This window comes from Colobus angolensis, unplaced genomic scaffold, assembly GCF_000951035.1.
Source record: "Colobus angolensis palliatus isolate OR3802 unplaced genomic scaffold, Cang.pa_1.0 Scaffold29, whole genome shotgun sequence".
NCBI lineage: Eukaryota > Metazoa > Chordata > Mammalia > Primates > Cercopithecidae > Colobus > Colobus angolensis.
The window spans coordinates 482,550-505,756 of record NW_012116154.1 but is presented as its reverse complement, the minus strand read 5'-3'; the positions used below and the strand labels follow the sequence as shown (position 1 = coordinate 505,756).

The 23,207-nt window shown below is 38.3% G+C and overlaps 1 protein-coding gene across 2 annotated transcripts in view; it reads right to left on the bottom strand.

The window, feature by feature from the left end:
* The window catches only part of ATP8A1 (ATPase, aminophospholipid transporter (APLT), class I, type 8A, member 1), a 278,979-nt gene that overhangs the window by 156,497 nt on the left and 99,275 nt on the right, over positions 1–23,207 (bottom strand). For both annotated transcript variants that reach the window (XM_011949035.1, XM_011949034.1), the window contains 4 exons: positions 10,874–10,946; positions 7,442–7,547; positions 6,143–6,225; positions 3,966–4,015 (listed from right to left, as the gene is read on the bottom strand). In XM_011949035.1, coding sequence (XP_011804425.1) covers positions 3,966–4,015; positions 6,143–6,225; positions 7,442–7,547; positions 10,874–10,946 — 312 coding nt within the window. The remainder of the gene's footprint in view (positions 1–3,965; positions 4,016–6,142; positions 6,226–7,441; positions 7,548–10,873; positions 10,947–23,207) is intronic.

Genomic DNA, 23,207 nt, shown 5'->3' with positions numbered 1-23,207 from the left:
TGAGTGTATAAGCATCCTCCCTCAGAACTGAGGGCAGAAAAGGACTACTCAAATGTATCTATTTGTTTTACCTGCTAAAAAACTGAGATGAATTCAATATACAGCAGCAGTCAGTTATGGTATCATAGTGTACAATCAGGAGTTTCTTTCAGAGGTATTCAGAAATATTTAAGTTCCCAGCTGGGCACGGTGGCTCACGCCTGTAATTCCAGCACTTTGGGAGGCTGAGGCAGGCAGATCACGAGGTCAGGAGTTAGAGTCCAGCCTGACCAACATGGTGACACCCTGTCTCTATGAAAAATACAAAAATTAGCCAGGCATGGTGTCGCGTGCCTGTAATCCCAGCTATTCAGGAGGCTGAGGCAAGAGAATCGCTTGAACCTGGGAGGTGGAGGTTGCAGTGAGCCGAGATCGTGCCACTGCACTCCAGCCTGGGTGACACAGCGAGACTGTCTCAAAAAAAAAAAAAAAAAAAAAAAGGAAAAAGAAATATTTAAGTTCCCTCTTTCTTCATCCATAATGCTCCTGGTATTACTACCCCAATCTCTATCCCTGTACATCAGGAATACATTTAACTGGGCCTCCTTTGTAATGACACTTATACATTCTACATTAGCCCTTCCTGATTCATGCCTTTTTTACTCCAGCTTTGATAACGTGGTCCCAAACTTATCAACTTCTTGCTCTTCTCTTTTCCTGGTGAAACCTCCAAATACTGGGTGAATGAGAACTCTCTTTTGTGGTACATCAAAGTAAGTAGAAGTTGCCGAAGGAAAGTTACCCAGCCATAGGGATTAGCAAATACATGATATACAACACCAACTGGGTGCTCCTTACTGCCCAGTAACCCATCACATTCCAACAAGCTTGCTCTCTCACCCTGTGCAGGGCTACAGCATACCTTCTCCATTCTCCAAGTCTCTCATGCTCCCTCCTCACCCCAAAACCTTGAAAAAATTCACCTTGATGAAAACCTCAGATAAGAAATCCCTTTTTGGCTGGGTATGGTGGTTCACACCTATAATCCCAGCTCTTTGGGAGGCTGAGGCAGGGGGATCACTTGAGGTCAGGAGTTCGAGACCAGCCTGGCCAACATGGTGAAGCCCTATCTCTACTAGAAATACAAATTAGCCAGGCGTGGTGACGTGCACCTGTGATCCCAGCTACTTAAGAGGCTGAGGCACGAGAATAGCTTGAATCTGGGAGGCGGAGGTTGCAGTGAGTTGAGACTGCACCACTGCACTATAGCCTGGGCAACAGAGTGACACTCTGTCTCTGTTTTGGGGGTGGGAAGAAATCCCTTTTCTTTCTGCCATTAAAATGTACATATCCGTGTGTGCACCATCCCCTCCATCTTTTTTCCTGAAATGATGGAAGAAACATTTTCCTCCTATCAGAGGCCTTCCTTCTACATGTCTGTGAACCTCCTCTCACTTTCTCGGTAACCTCGGTCCAAAGGTTATGCTGTTCTCCCCTGAATCTGCCTTTTCTCCTTTTGTAAGGATCCTGTTCATAAGCATTTAAGCACACTCTGTTCTCTCCCCTACAAAACTCACCCAATGCAACAACCCCTCCATTAAGCCACATCCCTTTTCAACTCTTTCACATTTCACCTTCTCTAAACCATCACTACATACAGTGTCTTCACTCATCTACCTGCTTCATTCCTAGTCTTCTCCTTTTTCTTCTCTCCTCACCGTTCCAATGAATAGCTACATCCAACAAATACTTCTCAAACTTCTTACCTAACCTTGCAGCAGTCTGCGACACAGATGACCACTCTCTCCTTGAACCCTGTTCTCCTGGCTCTGTGCTATGACCCTCTCGCTGTCCTCTACATCTTTAACAACAAGGTCATCTCTTTTGCTGATTCCTCTTTTTCTAATCAACCCTTACCCTCATGGCTTAATCATCAGCCTTCCATTTTCCCCTCATTTTATATCTTCTCTTCAGGAGATCCCATTCAGTTTTATGACTTCAAATATCATTTACCAACCACTGACTGCCAAATTGCTATTTCAGCCACAGACTTGTTTCAGGCCCTTATATTCAACTGCTTACCTGACACCTCCGTTTGTATGTCTCACAGGCATCTAAAACCTAAAACTTTAAACATTTCAACCTCCACATCTATTGCTATTCCCACTTCTGCCACCTGTGTAAATGGTACCTCTATCTACCCAGTTGTTCATGCCAGAGAACCTAACGCCTTCCTCTTTCCGCCTTCCACTGCCAATCCCTCACAAAGTCCCTCAGATATTCCTCTACAAAGTACATGAATTCTATTAACTTCTTTGTATGTTCACTACCATCATCCTAGTCTAAACCACAAATGTCTTTCATAGGGACTATTTTAACAGCATCATATTCACTTTTCTCATGTTAATTCTTAAACCCATCTTCATCAGTGAATCCTGAAAGAACGGAAACTCCCAACCCTGCTTTATTTTTTTCTTCATGGCACTCATCACCTAGCATAGTGCTAAGTGCGGTTTAAAAAACGTATCTAAATGGCAATTAACAGACTACTTAATGACAGTCTACGGATATAATACAAATAAGCTTGGGAAAAACAATCACTTTGACATGAAAAGAAAGAGATGAGGGGTGCACTTTGAAAATACTCCATTCGGTTTATTCAATGTATTCATCTTCTTTGGACTTTTCAGAGCATATAAGTTAAAAAAACTTTAAATAATAAGTCAGACAGACCCCATTATTTTTGTTATTAACCACTGGCATGTGGTCACTCCCAATCAAGAAGCAACCAAAGTTTGCATAGAAAGAGAAATGCCTTTCCTAAGCAATGTACAAGTTTGCCTTATGCAGAAGAAAGTTCAAGAAAAATGATGGACACTTATTTCCTTGAACAACAGCATTGCTTCCTCATGGCCTTAATTCTGTGAAGTGTCCTGTGAATGGTGATGTAGTCTTTAAAGACCCTGCAGCAAGGGCCTCTCTGCCTCAAGAATGTAGGTAGGCAGGTTACATCGTCATGTGGGAGTAAAAGGCTGAACACTCATAGATTTATCACTGATTATAACCGAAGGGATCTATTATTTGACCTTAAGAAATAAAATAAGTAGGACAATCACTTTGCTTTCTATTCTTTCCTAATATATGGTAACTGGTCTTATACTTAACAGAGACACGAATATGGTTTCCCAAATCCTGAAGACAATTAGATATAATGAGCATATAATTAGAATGCTGGCTTCCTGACCCTGACTTATCTCTACCCAACATAAATCTGATGCCTCTAAACATAACTGTGTTTCCAGATCAGCAGCCACAAGACGCCTGGCCATATACCCTGGGCTTGTGAATCAGGCAGTTATATTTCAAAAAGATTTCTTTTTCTAAATTTGAAAATTGATACATAGTATTTGTACATATTTATGGGGTATATGTGATATTCTGTTAGATGCACACAATTTATAATGATCACATCAGGGTGTTTGGAATATGCATGATCTTGAGTATTTATTACTTGCATGTCTGGGAACATTTTAAGTCCTCTCTTCTAGCTATTTTGAAATATACAACACGTTGTTAACTATAGTTACCCTATTTTATTATCGAACATCAGAATTTACTTCTTCAACATAACTGTATGTTCATACCCATTAACCAACCTCTCTTTATCCCTTCCCCCCCACCCCCACACATCCTTCTCATCACCTGGTATCTATCATTCTACTCTCTACCTCCATGAGACCAACTTTCAAAAACACTTTATAACTGCTACCAGTAGTCATGCATTGCAATACTCTGAAGAAAGTGGTTTGTGATTTATCTACAGATAATGAGAATCAAAAATGTACTAAAGATTTTGATTTAATATTTTGTCTAAACAAATTTAGTCAAATAAAAACAAAGCTCACTTTCTAGTTATTCAAAAGGGAAAAAATAAAAATGGATATAAATTTATCTTATCCATACAAATAACTGAGCAGATGTTTTACCTGGTAAACTCCAAGACATTGAGCAATTCATATCTTTCTTCCTGCCCCAGCTAAGAAGAAAAGGAATATATAATTAAATACAGTTAGAAATGTCTTAAGCTTCTTGGAAATAAATCCTAGTTATAAAGTTTTACTGCAAAAAATGCCAACATGAACAAATTTTCCCTACTGAAATATGGAAGGGAGCTTAGTAACTTTTACGTTAACTGAGTTACAGGAAACAGAAAATCCAAAACAAGAGAAAACCAAAAGGAATTCAAAGTGTCGCTGAAGAGTTCTTAGAATATAACCTGCCCAGACAAGAGAACGGAGGGCTTCAAAAGGGATGTGGAAAGGAAAGAACTGCCAGTGAACAGATTATACGGTGTGATTGTATTGAGAAAAGTATACTAGAAAGTATGGGAACAATTAATATAGATAATAAGAATAAAACAGGGAAGCAATGGAACAAACAAGTAAGAGATTTATCTTTAGAAAATGATGGAAAAAGTGCCCAGGTCCAGTGGCCATACCTGTAATCCCAGTGCTTTGGGAGGCTGAGGTGGGAGAATCAACTGAGCTCAGGAGTTAAGACCAGCTGTGGCAATACAGCAAGACCCCATCTCTATTAAAAAATAAATTTTTTTAAAAATCAGGTGTGGTGGCGCATGCCTACTATAATCCCAGCTATTTTAGAGGCTGAGGCAGGAGGGCCACTTGAGTCCAGGCGTTCAAGGCTACGGTTAGCTATGATTGCACCACTGTACTCCAGCCTGGGTGACAGAGCAAGATGCCATCTCTAAAAAAAAAATTGGTGTCGGAAAACACAAAATTTAAAGAACAAAAAAAATTATCAAATACAGCAATGTTGAGCTATGAATACTGTACAGGTAAAAGAGAAGGCAATACTACACAGAAACTAAATAAAAATTTTTTTAAATGAGACATAATTTATATATAATAAAATGCATAGACCTTTAAGATAGAGTCAAATGAAAATTGTATAGTTTGGTAATTAGCACCCCAATCAAGATACAAAACATTGCCACCACCCTATAAATTCCATTGTGCCCTGTTTCAATCAATCTCCTCCCTGCCCTGAGGCAACCGCTGTTCTGCATTCTATCACCATAAATCACTTTTTCCTGCAACTTGAGCTGCATAAAAATGAAATTAAAAAGGATGCACTCCTTTGTGTCTGGCTTTTTTTTTTCTTTTTTGCTCGGCATAATGTTTTTGGTTGTTTTGATTCATTTTTCATCCATGCTGTTGATGAATCAATAACTCATTCTTTTTTATTGTTTAGATGTTCCATTGAGACTATATCACAATTTGTTTATCCATTCTTCTATTGATGGGCATTTGGTTTGGTTTCTAGCTTTTGGCTACTCTGAATAAAGCTGCCATGAGCATTTTGTTACAAGTCTTTTTAGAAACAGAAACTTCCATTTCCGCTGTATAACTGTGAGCACAATTGCTGGCTCAGGTGTAAGTTTACCTCAATTAGACAACTCTAAGATTTTCCAAAGGGACTGTACCGCTTTATGCATCTGCTAGCAGCATAGGATTGCTCCACTTGCTCTACATACTCATTAATATTTGGTGTTATCCATTTTTAAATTTTAGTCTTTAGAAAATAAGAGAAAAAGTGGTCAGGTGCAGTGGTTCATGCCTGTAATTCCAGTGCTTTGGGAGGCTGAGGTGGGAAAATCACTTGGGTAGGTATGTAGTGCTACCTCATTGTGGTCTTAATTGTATCTCCCTAATGACTAACATGTTTTCTCACATGCTTATTGGTCATCCATATAGCTTCTTTTGTGAAATGTCTGCTCAAGTCTTTTGCCCACTTTAAAAATTGGGCCTGAGTATTTAACTAATTGGAATAAAATCATAATAATTTTGGAGTATGAGGAAGGATAAACAAAAAGGATGATGATTCAAGAGATACACCCTCATGTAACAGAATCAGAAGATACATTAAAATTGAAGAGTCAAAACATGTATTAATAATCACCTTTTTTTTTTTGAAAATACGAGATTGTATAAAGGCCTAAAGAAATAGCTAAAAGAACACCCAGTGGTTGCTTCTGGAGTGGGGAACTCCTATTTTATTATAAGCTTTTTGGTATTACTTTATCTTTGAAGCTATGCAAATGTATTACTTGCATTAAAAAGAACCTTAAAAACAACTAACTTACTGAATCTATAATCACCGAGTCGGGTGTTCTTCCAGTGAAAACAAAATTCAATTGCTTGGCTGCTCTGACCAATGCTCCCTCATCTGTTTTAGAAAAAGAGGTAAAAGCAAATACATGATTGAAAAAAAAATATTCTCAGTACAAGAGAAGTACATTAAGGTAATATAATTTTCTGTTTAACTAAAGTTCTTTTTATTCTGGCTGTTATTAATCTAATTATTTTAAAATTACATGACAATTCCAAATAAATGAAGAGAATAATCTTAAGTGTTGGAGACACATATAGAACTCAGAGTTGCATTTCCAAAATGTCAGGTCTCACTGTTAGTCATAAATTCCTAAGAAGTTTAATTTAAATGTACCCCTTCATCCAGTATATTTTCCAGAAAACTTTCTCAAAAGGAATCAGAGAAAACTGCCTCCTAAACTTTTAGCCTTTTCCTCCTAAATTGTTGAGTCTAGAGAAACTAATATTGCTCATTGAGGATTCAATTTAAACAGATTTAAATGAACTAATAATGATTTTAATGTCTATGATTTCATCATGTTAAATAAAACCTTTTTATTGCTAGAGTAGGGTATGGCATAAGAAAACATCACACAGTTTCTATCCTAATAATATGCGATATAACAATTCTTATGCTTTTAAGGAATTTAGTATATCCTGTAAGTCACAGATGCTGGTTTAGAATAAAGTTTAAAACACTTCTAACAAAGTTCTCATCAAACTGACTATCTGCCCAATTTTACATTGAAAATAGATCCAAAATTAAGCCTAAGTACTTAATATTGATAACTGTACTAATAATATTTTATGGAATCCCTTCAAATGTGTAAAACTTTCCTCACCCAAATAAATACACAAACTTCGTTATTATCATTAACAAAAGAGGAAATCAAAATTGGTGTTCTAAAGTTATATATGCTTATTATATTTAGACAAACACATTTTCCTTTTCCTATTTGTACCCATGCAAAACCAGCTTGACTAAGAGTTCTTAGGTATTTATAAAGGGAAAAATTATTATGCGCAGGTAAAAAAGTACATTTTTCACTTATGAGAATTATGTTATTCAAATTTTCATGTAACTTATGTCATATACCAAAAATTACATATACAAAGTTACACATTTTAAAATATCACATATATATTTAACTTTGAAAGCCAAGGTTTTTCTAATCGGTAAATAAAAATTTTTATCTAAAAAAACACTCAATTTGGCTTTTTAAAATTAAACTGACTTTTACATTCAGAACAATTTTCCACAAAAAAATACTTTACAATTTCTTCATTTGTACCTGGAGATGCTGCTTGATAAATAATCTTATCACCTTCTCGCTCTGGCACTGCTGTGTGACAGACTGCCATCATTGTAAGAAATTCACATATTATAGGTGCAGTCGGCTGTGAAAAATAAACACATAATTTAAGCCCTTCTCATGTGAACATTTTGATACTGATAGTAATATTACTTCATGTCTATTAAGAACATAGCTGTTGGCCGGATGTGGTAGCTCACACCTGTAATCTCAGTGCTGTAATCCCAGCACTCTGGGAGGCTGAGGCGGGTGGATCGCCTGAGGTCAGGAGTTTGAGACCAGCCTGGTGAAACCCCTACTCTACTAAAAATACAAAAATTAGCCAGGCATGGTGGCAGGCACCTGTAATGCCAGCTACTCGGGAAGCTGAGTCAGGAGAATTGCTTGAATCCGGGAGGCAGAGGTTGCAGTGAGCTGAGATTGCACCATTGTACTCTAGCCTGGGAAACAGAGTGAGACTCTGTCTCAAAAAAAAAAAAAAAAACAAAACAAATCCAATGAAACAAACAAAAACCCATAAAAACATAGCTGTTACACATAGGGGGTGTGGGATTATAGCCAACTAAGAAGCCAACATCAATTATAAAGAAAATGTGTTTTTTAATTCAAATTATTTTTCTACTCTTTCATTCATTTTCTAAACATTTATACAAGACAACTGGTGTTGTCAAATAGAAACAGTATAGTGAGAAAGGCAGATGAAGCTGAATCTTGTCCTTGGAGGACAGGAGAAAAATTTGAAAATGTTCATTTACCTATCTGTAATTCCTGATCAGATTTAAATTTTAGGCATGCAATCTTACTGCATTGGCATGATACTTCACGTTGGGGTGATAATGATTGAGGATTTTTCTATAATGCTTTGTCTTTCCTCTCCAAAAATGGTAACTTTATTCATATTTTAATGAATTAAAAATTATGAGCAACTCCTATGTCCAGTGGACTCTTACAGCCTGAGAAGACAGAAGGGTGTATCCGTTCTGCACGGAGTTTAGGGTTTATAGGAGAGAAGCCAGATATTTTAAATTAAATATATTCCTGTCTGGCTCTCAATAAAGAGAAATGTCATTCAATTTAATAAAGGAAAAACATTTCTCTATGCTCTTGGACAAAAAAGTAATAATAATGTGAAGTGATTAGGAAGATATATCAGAACATTATTTGAAAAAACTGTGTTCAGGCTAGAACAGTGGACTAAACAGACATGGTCCCTGCCATGTGAAGCTTGGTGTTGTGGGGAAGACCAAACACAAATAAATATATACATATTGTTTACTTATAGTGTGACAAGCACTATAAATAAGGGAATATGCAAATATCATGTAATGTGACTTGAGCGAGTCTGTGGTTATTCTCAAGATAATGTAATATTTGAGCTGATGAAGTTTTAGCCTCATGAAGAATTGAGCAAAGTGCTTTCCATCAAGCAGGAAAGGTCATAAAGAAGGAAAAAATGATGCGTTTTAGAAAATAAAAGGCAGTCAGTGGGATGAGGAGAAAGAAAAGGAGCTCAAAATGAGGGTGATAGCTTAGGAAGGGGCCAGAACATGTTACTTTATGAGTGAAGAGAGAAGGCAGAGAATAGGCTTAAACAGGACAGTGAGGGGACTTGATTTGCACTTGCATTTTTTAGCTGTCACATGCAACAATAACTGGAGAGGAGTAAAAATGGAACCCAGGAGAGTGGCCAGGAGGCTACCACAATAATCCACAGAGTGGGTACTCGCGGTCTGGACTGGGGGGTGAAAATGAGGATTAACTGCAGCTGACACCCAAGATACATTCTAGCAATCAGTACTGACAACTGCTTGGTGACTCAGAGGTCCGGACATGGAGAGAAAAGAAGGCATCAAAGACAATCCTCTAATTCCTAGGAAGAGTCACAAGATAGGTGACGGTACAATTTCCTGAAAGCTGAGATTTCAAGAGGGAATAGGTGGTCTAGGTCTAGGTTTTGTAGATCCTGAAGTTAATATTTTGTCAAAGGCTCGCGTAGAAAACAGAGATACAAAAATACCCATATCAACACACTGATAGGGCCCCACTCGGGCAAAAGTGTCAAGCCCACCTGTGCTAGAGAAGATGCACGTTTTGGGGTAACAATTATGAGTTCAAGTTTTGACATACTGGGCTTGAAGTGGTTATGAGAAAAAGCTCTGGGGTTTAACTCCAGAAGACTCTCTAACTTGATCTTATGAAACCTGAGTGTCAATGTGATGGCTAATACTGAGCGTCAACTTGATTGGATTGAAGGATGCAAAGTATTGATCTGGGGGGGTGTGTCTGTGAGGGTGTTGCCAAAGGAGATTAACATTTGAGTAAGTGGGATGGGGAAGGCAGACCATCTAATCAGCTGCCAGCATGGCCAGAATATAAAGGAGGCAGAAAACCGTGAAAAGGCTAGACTGGCTTAGCCTCCCAGACTACATCTCTCCCATGCTGGATGCTTCCTGCCCTCAAACATCAAACTTAAGTTCTTCAGCTTTGGGACTTGGACTGGCTTCCTTGCTCCTCAGTGTGCAGATGGCCTATTGTGGGACCTTGTGATTGTGTGCATTAATATGACTTAATAAACTCATATATATATATATATATCCTATTATATATATATCCTATATATATATATATACTCTATCTATCTGTCTATCTATCTATATATATCTCATATTAGTTCTGGCCCCTAGAGAACCCTAATACAGTCAGTAACTTCATAAGCAGGATTTTCACATTGGGTGGCAGAAGCTGGAGTTTCTACTGTAGATTTAGCACTGGCCTATGGTACTAAGCAGATAACTTACTTCTATAGATATTCTAAAATTGTTAATATTGAATTGTATCACAGAGGGTTCTATAATCATTTAAAATGAAACAATTTGAAAAGACAGAATATTGATGAATGATAATATTAAAACCAAATTAATAACAACCATGAATTAATGTTGGCCAAGTAAAAAGGAATTGGCATAGATTTTGATAATTATTAAAAATGATCATGAGGCCAGGCACGGTGGCTCATGCCTATAGTCCCAGCATTTTGGGAGGCTAAGGTGGGTGGAACACCTGAGGTCTGCAGTTTAAGACCAGCCTGGTCAACATGGCAAAACCCTGTCTCTACTAAAATACAAAATTTAGCCAGGCATGGTGGCGGGCGCCTGTAATCCCAGCTACTTGGGAGGCTGACACAGGAAAATGGCTTGATTCTGGGAGGCAGAGGTTGCAGTGAGCCAAGATCATGCCACTGCACTCCAGCCTTGGCAACAGAGTGAGATGCTGTTTCAAAATAAATAAATAAATAAATAAAAGATCATGAAAGTAAAAAAAAGAGAAATATATAAACATAGAAGATAATTCAGAGAAACATTCATTAGTTTTTATTCACTAACAAAAAGACAATGGTTTTATGTAACTTACATGATTATTTTGGAGATTTTCCAGCAATGATGAATCACTAAATGTTTTTTCATCTCCAAACTGTGAGTTCTGCCTGAAGGGGGTAAAAAATAGAGTAAACCCAGTCCATTTATACAAGCCCACTGATCTATTTGTTAACATACTTTAAAAGTAAAGTGTTATGTCTCCAAACCCTTAATAAATTAATTTGGCCTGCATTTCTAAATAACATCACAGATTTCATGACTGCATCATAAAATATATTCAAACATTCTAAAATGTGAAAGATGTTTGCAATGTAATGAAAAATAGTATTTTGTAGTTCATTTTTTCTGGAGTTAAATTATATTGCAGCCACATGAAATTTTAAAAAATATAAAAAATAAAACTATTAAAACACCTGGAATTGAATTTCTTCCATTTCCATAATATTTTCAATTTTTAGGATTCTAAGAATTCATGAAAGCTATTATACAAAATAGTCTTCTATTTTAGTCATGAGAAATCTTTAAAATCTTTTATATGTAGTGATGAAAATCATATGAAATAAGAACATGAATAAACCATTTACAGAGTATATCAACATTTATCATTCATACCTGAGCAAATATTTATAAACATATTACATTTGTTCGGCAAATGTAAGAACAAATAATGAAAGTATGGAATTTTTGTGTTGTGGCTATCTTCATATGAGTAAATGTATTATGTACTTCATATGATACAAATGGAGTCAATTATCTCTGCAAACTAACTATCATTAATCTCATGGCCACACAATTTAATACACAAATACTGAGATTCAAAGGGAAAACAAGGAACACAAGTGGGAATGTCAAAAGGGTACAGTTTGCAAAGTTTAGTAAAAATATATACATTTGAGCTTTAGTGCACAGAAGAAAATTTCAGATTTCAGTAAGGGAAAAAAATGTGTCCAATACTAAATGATTATAATCCAGAAAGCTTTTAATCACAACATTTACAGGTTACAAAGAGTATTATCAATGTCAACATGTCAGATATCAAGACTGTCATATTGTAAAGACAGCAGCTTGACAGGAAGGAAAACTCATTGAAGAAAATAGAATTAGAAAGAATAGAACATATATAGTATCTTCAATCAAACACATTTCTCCAGTATACTGAAGGATGAAGTTAGAATGTTTATAATGGAACACATATTTACATGTAGTAATTTGGTCTATTAAGTCTCCAAATCGTAAGAAAAATACATCTCTATTAGCAGGTAGTAGTTTAGAATGATCAAAATATCCTTGGGGGCCAAAGTGAACACCTCATCATCACTATTATTATTATTATTTCTCTAGTTTTAAAGATGGAAGAAAAAAACTGAGAACTTTTAAATGACTTATCAATGTGTAGACAAAAAGATAGCATATATCTCTCCTCCAAATTTATCATTTATTAAAAAGAGTTCATTACTTGAGGCTTTATGAAATTTTTCTATTAAAATATATTCATAAATGGTGTGCAGCTGCATTTTTCTACTTGTTAAACTGAAATGTCAAGGAATACGCACAGTAACATCTTGCAAGAAGTCTATTTTCTTTCCAAAGAATTCCAGACTAAAAGCTGTTTAAATCTGAAGATATGCCTTATTAATCTCACCAATTCTTTCATTTTATAAATCAGTTACTATAATTGACTTAATTTTCACACATATTTATAAATGAGTAGCTCTAGATATGCAATTGAAATATTTACATGGACATACCCCATTTACCATTCACTAATGAAGGTTCTGTCAAGAATAATGCTAAAAAAGAACTCTTCATCTAGAAAGTGACTTCCTTCCCAAGATAATTAAAAAAACCCAAAACAGGCTGGGCGCAGTAGCTCATGCCTGTATTTCCAGCACTTTGGGAGGCTGAGGTGGACAGATCACCTGAGGTCAGGAGTTTGAGACCAGCCTGGCTAACATGATGAAACCTCATCTCTACTAAAAATATAAAAATTAGTCGGGTGTGGTCCCAGCTACTCGGGAGGCTGAGGCACGAGAATTGCTTGAACCTGGGAGGTGGAGGTTGTGGTGAGCCGAAAATGCACCACTGCTCTCCATTCCAGCCTGGGTAATAGAGCAAGACTACGTCTCAAAAACAAAAACAAAAAACCAGAAACAAAAAGCATAAACAACTCATCCTCTAATCAGACAGCCTGGGTTGGATGACTCAGGCATGGAGCTTCCATCACTCCTCTCCAAAATTGTACAAAATATTTACTTTTAGTAAAAATGAACAGAAAAAGTTTGCAAGCTTATATCAGTTAAAAATAAGAAACATCACATTAAAAGTAAAAATAATAGGACTGTTAGTTGACAAACTATACGATTCGTAAACTTTCACAAATAAAAATGCAAGCCAACATCAACATTTGGTTACATTTTTGCCTAGCAATTTTCAAGTGGCACTTTGCTTCCAAGGAGACAATGACATCGTGGTATTTTGCAAGAAGCAATAAGGCAGGGAGTATCACAGTTAAGGTAAGGAGAACACAGCAGGGAACCCACAATGTTATATAATTTGCAGCTTCTTTGGGCTGACTTAAAAGTTATGATACATTGTAACTACTCATTTTCTGATCGTACAAAAATGAGGAATCTCTACAGCAATAAAAAAAGATTCAAAGAATATATGGCTTAATCAGTATTAGCTGTTCTTGCATATGACAGTATGTACTAAAGACTTTTTTTTTTTAATTCAAAATTCATGTCAACAGGAGAGCCACCAGAGAAAAGGAAGAAAAGAGCTGAATCCATACTTTTCACCTTGTAAACCAAAATAAACTCCAGATGGATCAATGAGTTCATAAATGTACTAAAGATATGTGAAATATATTTTTAAAACAACTTATGAATGGAAAAAGCTTAATTCAGAAAACATAATACACAAATCTGACTACATAAATCTAAATATTTCTGCACAGTAAAAACTATGGCAACAGGCCGGGTGCAGTAGCTGACACCTGTAATCCCAGCACTTTTGGAGGCTGAGGCAGGAAGACTGCTTGAGGCCAGGAGTTTGAAACCAGTCTGGGCAACAGAGCAAGATCCGCCTCTGCAAAAAATTAAAAAATTCGCCAAGTCTGGTGGTGTGCACCTGCAATCCCAGCTACTTGGGAGGCAGAATGGGGAGGATCCCTTGAGCTCTGGATTTGAAGCTGCAGTGAGCTATGATGGTACCACCGCACTCCTGCCTGGGTGACAAAGGGAGACCATCTCTTAAAACAAAACCAACTTCTGCAAGAAAAGTCAAAATCTAAATGACAAACTGGGAAAAAATATTTCCAACTTATAAAGGTTAATTTCCAGGGAATAAAAAGAATTCCCAGAGATCAATTTACAAAAAGATCAGCAAGGTAGTACAACAACGAGCAAAGGATATAAACACACAGTTCACAAGGAAGGAAATGTAAATGGCTTTACAGATACATTCAACTTTACCTCATAATGAGAGAAGTGAAATTTAAATGTATCATTGTGGCAAAAATAAAACTTGACAACTTTGTGCTGTTGCAATTGTGGGAAAATTAGTAAAGCAAATATCATTGGTGAGAACATAAACTGGTACAAATTCTAAAAGAAAAGCAATTGGGCAAAATTTAAAATTTAAAATACTTTGATCCAGTAATTCCACTTCTAGGAATTTATATTGTTTAACTGGTACAAAATACTGTACGTACAAATTTATACTTTGCAGTACTTTTGTTTTGATTTTATTTTTGAGACAGGGTCTCACTCTGTCGCCCAGGCTGGAGTGCAATGGCACAATCTTGGCTCACTTGGAGTGCAGTGACATAATCTCAGCTCACTGCAACCTCCACCTCCTGGGTTCAAGCGATTCTCCTGCCTCGGCCTCCCAAGTAGCTGGGATTACAGGCATGTGTCACCACGCTTGGCTAATTTTTGTATTTTTAGTAGAGACAAGGTTTTACCATGTTGGCCAGGCTCGTCTCGAACTCCTGACCTCAGGTGATTTACCCACCTCAGCCTCCCAAGTGCTGTGATTACAGGTATGAGCTACTGGGCCCAACCCCTACAGTACATTTTTAATAGCAAAGAGTTAGGAAATCCAAGGGTTCATCAGCAGTGCTGCTTAAAAATACTGTGGTGCATTTACAAACAAAGGAAGCTTTTTATGGAATATGAAAAAATCTCAAAGACACACTGTCAAATGAAAAGCTGGTACAAAGCAGTGTGTACAGTATGCTTCACTTTCTGTAAAAATAAGAGAAAAAAATGCATGAATATTCATAGGAGAGATCTGTAAGGATACACTTGAAATTGGTTGCACAGGCTGTCTTTGGTAGGGGAAATGGAGGGCTCCATGACAGGGAGGGGATCAAAACCTTTTCTTTTACACCCTTTGAATTTGTAACATGTTAATGCATTGCGAACTTAAAAAAAATCAAATTTAAAACAAGTACAAAACCCATTAGTCATGTGAAATATATAAACACCTTACCATAAATGTACATTATACACATATACATATTACACTCATGCACACACGAAAAAAGCAGTGTAACTTTAAAATAACACTGTTTTGTTGTTTGGGTTTTTGTTTTGCTTTTACAAAATTCATCACTTTAATGAGTAAGGAACAGGGAGGGTAGTTCAGACGTACCACTAGAATGGGAACTCACGGTTGTGTACACATTTGAACACTTAAGCAAGCAGAATGACAAACTACACGTTCTTTAACATTCCAAATGTCCTGAGTAGACAGAATTGTTTAACTATATAACATGCACATACAGGGAACTTTATTTAGGAGCTGGGAGCCTGCAATTAGGGGTGCACAGAGAAAAGTATATGATTTTCAACACAGATCTAAATATTAGATTGATGCAGAAGTAATTTGAGATTTTTGCCATAAAAAAACCTGCAAAAACCGCAATTACTTTTGCACCAACCTAATATTTTTTTCACATTTAACAAGTTTTAAGTAGAAAATTCAAGTTCTGAGTTTTCATATGTAGCTTTAACTTATTTTAAACATGTGTTTATTTACAACATGGATAGATAATGGGGCTATTAAGATCATTTTCTCATACTGTGAGGCACTGCAAAATATATATGTAAATTCAAGCTAATATAGCCATTTTATTGGTCTAATGTAACTGAGTATTGATTTGGGAGTGAAGAGACAGCTTGTTAGCACCAAGCCACACCAATGGGGACAAGTGCACTTGCTTTTTATCCAGCGCGTGCAGGGCTGCTGCTCAGGACAGGACACCTGCTCGCACTGGGACAGGTGTGCACTGGGCCCTGGGCCAGCCTGAAGAGCACTTACGGTCTCCTCAATTCCATTTCAAAATTCATCACAAGGTCCAGGGTCAATAATCATTTCCAGAAAGAGCTGCAATGCGGGGCCACTCACACTGAGGTGTACATGCCAATGGCTCAAAGGGTAGGCAGCCCTCCAGACATCCCTCTGGGAAAAGGCCTGAAGTCAGCCAGTGACTCTGGGGCCCCTGGCTTACCCTTTGATGTTTGCTGTTCCCCAAGTAGTCCCACTCACAGTGATGGCCCACTCACAACCTCAACCACCTTGACACTGATCTCTGTAGTTACAACTTTTCTTCTTATATTTTCAGAATTACCTGCCCACTCCAATGAGTGGCTTCATGAATTGGATGAGGTTTGTCTCTAAGACTTGCAAGACTTTTGCAAGGGGCTTGCAGTCCTTGGACATAGGGAGCCTTTGCAGAGAGCACCACCAGCTCATCTCAACAGGAAGTCGCTGGCTCTTCGACTTGGACCTGCAGGGAGCTGAGCTCTGTGGCTCTTCCTCCTCTTGGAAGGAGTGGATCTAAATAGGGACCTAAAAACTGCTCCTAGCTCCTGCGCCACCTCCATCTCTCTCCCTGTTTGGTAAGACATTCATGAGGCTTTCCTGGGCCCTCCTGTGCAATTCCATGAGGTATGCGCCAGGTGTTAGTTGCACTAACACTCTAACACCTGAAGGTATTATAATGATGATCTAATGGTGGGTATCATGACAAATGTGGCTCTCGGGGCCCTCGTCTTTCTGCTTTTATAATCTGATTCTTTAAGTTAACATAATTTTGATACAATAGTAGAGGCTCAGATTTCTTTTTTCTCTCTCAGAGGTCAGAGGTGATGAAACATGCTGATGATATCTCCTATTTGTCTTGGAGCCTCTTCTATATTGAAGGCCAGGTGAACACACGCTATTGACACATGCTCTGTGGAATGCTACATAAAGGACTCGGTATAAAGAACTGATGGAACACCACCTATTCGACAGCCATGGCCATCAGCGGCAGGCAGAGATCCATGCTGGTGTCAACGCTCCTTGCTGTGGCTGGTGTGAAGTGGAGGTGGCTGTCAGGGAGGAGGCACCATGCAGTATAACCTGTCTGCAGTGGGCACCCTGTGTCACCTTGGAGGTTCTCCTGGAGGACCCACTGCTGCTGCTGCTGCTGCTGCTCCTGGGACCTCTGGCCTTGGGACCTGGCCAAGAAAGCATTGTTTTGGGGGGAAGTTCTGTACCTCCTGCTTTTCAATGGCACAGTTGGCTGCAAATCAAAATTCATTGTAGGGAGATTTAATTTTTATAAATAAATTTGTTATTCAAAGTAAAGTCCAAAAATATGAGTGAGTGATTGAATTCAATAATATTTTTGTTACATACTGGTTTTGACCAAAGTAATGAGGCTTGGTTTTCTATGCAATATGGTTTGGTTGTGTTTCCACCCAAATCTCATCTTGAATTACCACATGTTGTGGGAGGGACCTGATGAGAGGTAATTGAATCATGGGGGCAGGTCTTTCCTGTGCTGTTAGCATGATAGTAAGTCTCACGAGATCTGATGGTTATTACAAGGGGAGATTTCCTGCACAAGCTCTCTTTGCCTGCTGGCATCCACGTAAGACATGACTTGCTCTTCCTTGCTTTCTGCCATGATTGTGAGGCTTCCCCAGCCATGTGGAATTGTAAGTCCAATAAACCTCTTTCTTCTGTAAATTGCCCAGTATCAGGTACGTCTTTACCAGCAGTGTGAAAACAGACTAATACATTAAATTGGTACCAGTAGAGTGGGGCATTGCTGAAAAGATACCTGAAAATGTGGAAGCAACTTTGGAACTGCATAATAGGCAGAGGTTGAAACAGTTTGGAGGGCTCAGAAGAAGACAGGAAAATGCGGGAAAGTTTGGAACTTCCTAGAGACTTGTTGAAGGGCTTTGACCAAAGCCTGATAGCGATATGAACAATAAGGTCCAGGCTGAGGTGGTCTCAGATGGAGATGAGGAACAGGTTGGGAACTGGAGCAAAGGTGATTCTTGTTATGTTTAACAAAGAGACTGGCAGCATTTTGCCCCTGCCCTAGAGATTTGTGGAACTGTGAACTTGAGAGAGATGATTTAGGGTATCTGGTGGAAGAAATTTCTAAGCAGCAAAGCGTTTAAGAGATGACTTGGGTGCTGTTAGAGGCATTTAGTTTTATAAGGGAAGCAGAGAATAAAAGTTCAGAAAATTTGCAGTCTGACAATGTGATATAAAAGGAAAACCTATTTTCTGAGGAGAATTTGAAGCTGACTGCAGAAATTTGCATAAGCAAGGAGGAGCCGAATACTAATCACTAAGATAATGGGAAAAATGTCTCCAGGGCATGTCAGAAGTCTTCATGGCAGCCCCTCCCACCACAGGCCCAGGGGCCTAGGAGAAAATGGTTTCATGGGCCAGGGCCAGGGTCCCCGTGCTGTGTGCAGTCTAGGACTTGGTGCCCTGTGTCACAGCCACTCCAGCCATAACTAAAAGGGACTAAGGTACAGCTTGGGCTGTTGCTTCAGAGGATGAAAGCCCCAAGTCTTGGCGGCTTCCACGCAGTGTTGAGCCTGTGAGTACACAGAAGTCGAGAACTGAAGTTTGGGCCGGCGTGGCGGCTCACATCTGTAATCCTAGCACTTTGGGAAGCTGAGGCAGGTCGATCACCGGAGGTCAGGATTTCGAGACCAGCCTGGCCAACTGGGGAAACCCTGTCTCTACTAAAAATACTTAAAATTAGGTGGACATGGTGGCACATGTCTGTAATCCCAGCTACTCGGGAGGCCAAGGCAGGAGAATCACTTGACCCAAGAAGGAAAAGGTTGCAGTAAGCCAAGATTGCACTACTGTACTCCAGCCTGGACAACAGAGTAGAACTCTGTCTGGGAGGAGGAAAAAAAAAAAAAAAAAAACTGAAGTTTGGGAACCTCTGCCTAGACTTCAGAAGATGTATGAAAATGCCTGGATGCCCAGGCAAAAGTTTGCTATGGGGTAGGGCCCTCATGGAGAACCTCTGCTAGGGCAGTGCAGAAGGAAAATGTGGGGTCAGAGCCCCCACACAGACTCCCTACGGGGGCACCACCTAGTGGAGCTGAGAAGAGGGCCATTGTCCTCCAGACCCCAGAATGCTAGATCCACTGACAGCTTGCGCCACACACCTGGAAAAGCCACAAACACTCAATGTCAGCCTGTGAAAGCAGCCAGGAGGGAGGCTGTACCCTGTAGAGCTACAGGAGTGGAGCTGCCCAAGACAATGGGAACCCACCTCTCGCATCAGTGTGACCTGGATGTGAGACATGGAGTCAAAGGAGATGATTTTGGACCTTTAAGATTTGACAGCCATGTTGGATTTCAGACTTGCATGGGGCCTGTAGCCCCTTTGTTTTGGCCAATGTCTCCCATTTGGAATGGCTGTATTCACCCAATGCCTATACCTCCATTATATCTAGGAAGTAAGTAACTTGCTTTTGATTTTACAGGCTCATAGGCAGAAGGGACTTGCCTTGTCTTGGATGAGACTTTGGACTGTGGACTTCTGAGTTAATGCTGAAATGAGTTAAGACTTTGTGGGACTGTTAGGAAGGCCTGATTGGTTTTGAAATGTGAGGACATAAGATTCGGGAGAGGCCAGGGGCGGAATGATATGGTTTGGCTGTGTCTCCATCCAAATCTCATCTTGAATTCCCACGTGTTATGGGAGGGACCTGGTGGGAGGTAATTGAATCATGTGGACAGGTCTTTCCTGTGCTGTTCTCATGACAGTGAGTTAAGTCTCACGAGATCTTATGGTTACTATAAGGGGGAGTTTTCCTGCACAAGCTCTCTCTTTGCGTGCTGCTATCCATGTAAGACGTGACTTACTCCTCTTTGCCTTCTGCCATGATTGTGAGGCTTCCCCAGCCACATGGAACTGTAAGTTCAATTAAACCTCTTTCTTTTGTTAATTGTCCAGTCTTGGGTATATCTTTATCAGTAGCTTGAAAATGCACTAATACACTATGTGACTCAATATATTTCTAAAGGCAATTACAAAACAGGAATTTCAAAAACATTCTGTGAACTGGCTGCATTACTGGAATAAACAAATAACCTGCCAAAGTGACTGCTTTGAAGCCTAACATTAATTTGGATGTGTTAGATCTCTTTGTTATACAGTCACACCTGGAAGAATGTTTCAGTGAGCCTAGCTTTTGCAGCAGAATAAATGAATACCACTCACTTCATACATAATTATAGACCTGAATGAAATGAGAAAATAAATAAGACCAGAGGATAGAAAATACAGTGTAGTACTATCCACTGATATTGTGATAATACTAAAATCCACAATGAAATGACTAAGCACAGAACACTTTAAGGTGATCCTCTGGGGAATCACCCTCATTAGCATTTACTTAAACAATTATCAACAAGAATAATGAGAAACTATATTAAACAGTTGAGAAAAAACAAATCATATGTTATTTTGGATTTGCTTCAAAATGATAGTGGGGGAAAGGCATAAATGAACTGGTCTTAAGTGCATATTATTGAAGCAGGTGGATCACTACATCTGTCTGCTTTTGTTCATGCTTAAAATTTTCCACAACAGAAGACAGAAAATGAGAAAAAATAATTATAGAAATACACAGTTTTAGAAAATGAGCATATCTTAGGGCTACATTGATGTTAAGAATAGATTTTTCCCTTCCAATCCAAAATACTGACATTATCAATCCAGAGAAGTAGATTTTTAATAAAAAGGAATTAATCTGGTTAATTAATTCCTTAAATAAAAAAGAATTAATCTGGCATAAAAAGGTTATATGCCAGCTGATGGTTCTTGGCAATGATGAGAAAACCAGGTTAATTTGCAGTTGGTAGCTACTGGTTGGGAAACAGTTTTATCTCTATATACTATTTATATTAATATACCTAAGTGAGTCGAGATACAACCATCATGTGATTATCTTTAATGTTAACAGAATATGTGGAAAGACTTAATATATTCTAGGTTGCCTTCAAACTCAACTAAATGTAAATATGTAATCTACATATATCTAAGAGGTAATTATGCTTTCTTGGCATTTTTGTGAATACTGGTTCAAGTAGGGCAGTAAAATACATATAAGCTCATAGGTTTTATACATAGAATTTAATGAACTTTACATGAAACTGAAGCTGCCAAACAGCCATACTGGAATGCCCTTTCAGATTCTGGATTTATAGAGTCATCTACACTCTTTACTCCTGAAGATCAGCATGAAGATGCAGTCAGATGCCTGGAGTACAGGATTCGGCTGGGATCACACTTTTGATCTTGGTCTCACTGGCAATGTGAAACCAAGTGGATGAGGTTGAGCAAATGCTCAAAGTTGTGCAAAGCTGTATGCCTTCAGTTAACTCTACTCAAATGTGTTAAATTTTACCTGCTTCATCCGTTCTTGCCTAACACCATAAGAAATTTACTGGAAGAAATTCTAGGTTGAAAAATATTAAATGAAAAACAGAAATATCAAGATAAAATGACTGAAATTGCAAGGCTACCTTGTGATCTAAAAAGCAGACAGTCTTTAAAGTTCTTTCAAGTCCATAGGATGTAATGTAACCACTACTGTTTTATAACCTGGCTGATGTAGGTTTCAACTCTCACATCTACTCGTTTTATAATTTTGGGCAAACTGCTTATTAGCTTCTTAGCCTGAATTTCACCATCTTTAAAATGGCCATGTCAAATATGTCATGAGGATTAAGTGAGAGCACCAGAACTAACACTCAGTGTGGGCTTACTATGTGCAGACACTATCCAAAGCGCTATACAAACAGAGCTCATCTAATCTTCAAAACCTCCTGATGATGCAACTACTTATTATAATCTACATTCTTCCAGATGAGGACATGCAGGCAGAGAGTTAAGTAACTTGCTCAACAGCACCCGAAGAATGAAAATCTGAACTTTGTTGCTTAGTATCCAAAGCCCACATCTTTGATCACTCCACATAACCCTGGACACAGTGGCAGCTCAGGAAACATTTGTTCTTTCATTTTTGCAGGCCTACAGGTAATTAATTATTTTATAGATGGAGAATCCAAGTATATATTTAAAATAAAGCTTGAGGCTGGGCATGGTGGCTGACACCTGTAATCCCAGCACTTTGGGAAGCTGAGGCAGGCAGATCACCTGGGGTCAGGAGTTTAAGACTAGCCTGGCCAACATAGTAAAACCCCATCTCTGCTAAAAACACAAAAAATTAGCCAGGTGTGGTGGTGCGTGCCTGTAGTCCCAGCTACTTGGGAGGCTGAGGCAGGAGAATCACTTTAATCCGGGAGGTGGAGGTTGCAGTGAGTCAAGATTGCACCACTGCACTCCAGCCTGGGTGACGGAGTGAGACTCCATCTCAACAAATAAACAAACAACTCACTTTACTGTAATGGTAGTGAAAGCCTTTCCTATTGTTATTTTTTAAGATCATTACTATCTAAGTTTATATGTAATTATAAGTGGAAATGTACAAGCAACTTATGACAAAGCTGACACTTCCTATTTGGAGTTACCTAGTTTAGAATATCAAATTTTCCAAAAGGGTGTTTTACAAAAAGAACTTACTAAACTAGATAAAATGACATCCTCTCTTTCCAGCACCAATAAAAGTTATGAAACAACCTTTATCGAAAGTAGAATATTTTGAATGACCTGAGTGAACAAATACCAATTCTTAACATTTCCTTCCAATATTAAGAAAAATATGGAGAAGGCAATTTCTTGTTAGGAATAATTGAGTTATTTTAGAGGATATGTATATCACTTCTACACTAATGAGCAATATTTAAAATTAACAGAATTATGTTAATGTTACAGAAAAGCAGATATAGTCAAAATTTTAACTACTTCTCAAAGGATTAAATAAGAGGGAATATATACAATATTAAACTTGAATTATCCACTAATAGTAAGATGCTTTGGTACATTTAAAAATGTTAAAAATTATGAATGAACTCCCATTCACAATAGCTTCAAAGAGAATAAAATACCTAGGAATCCAACTTACAAGGGATGTAAAGGA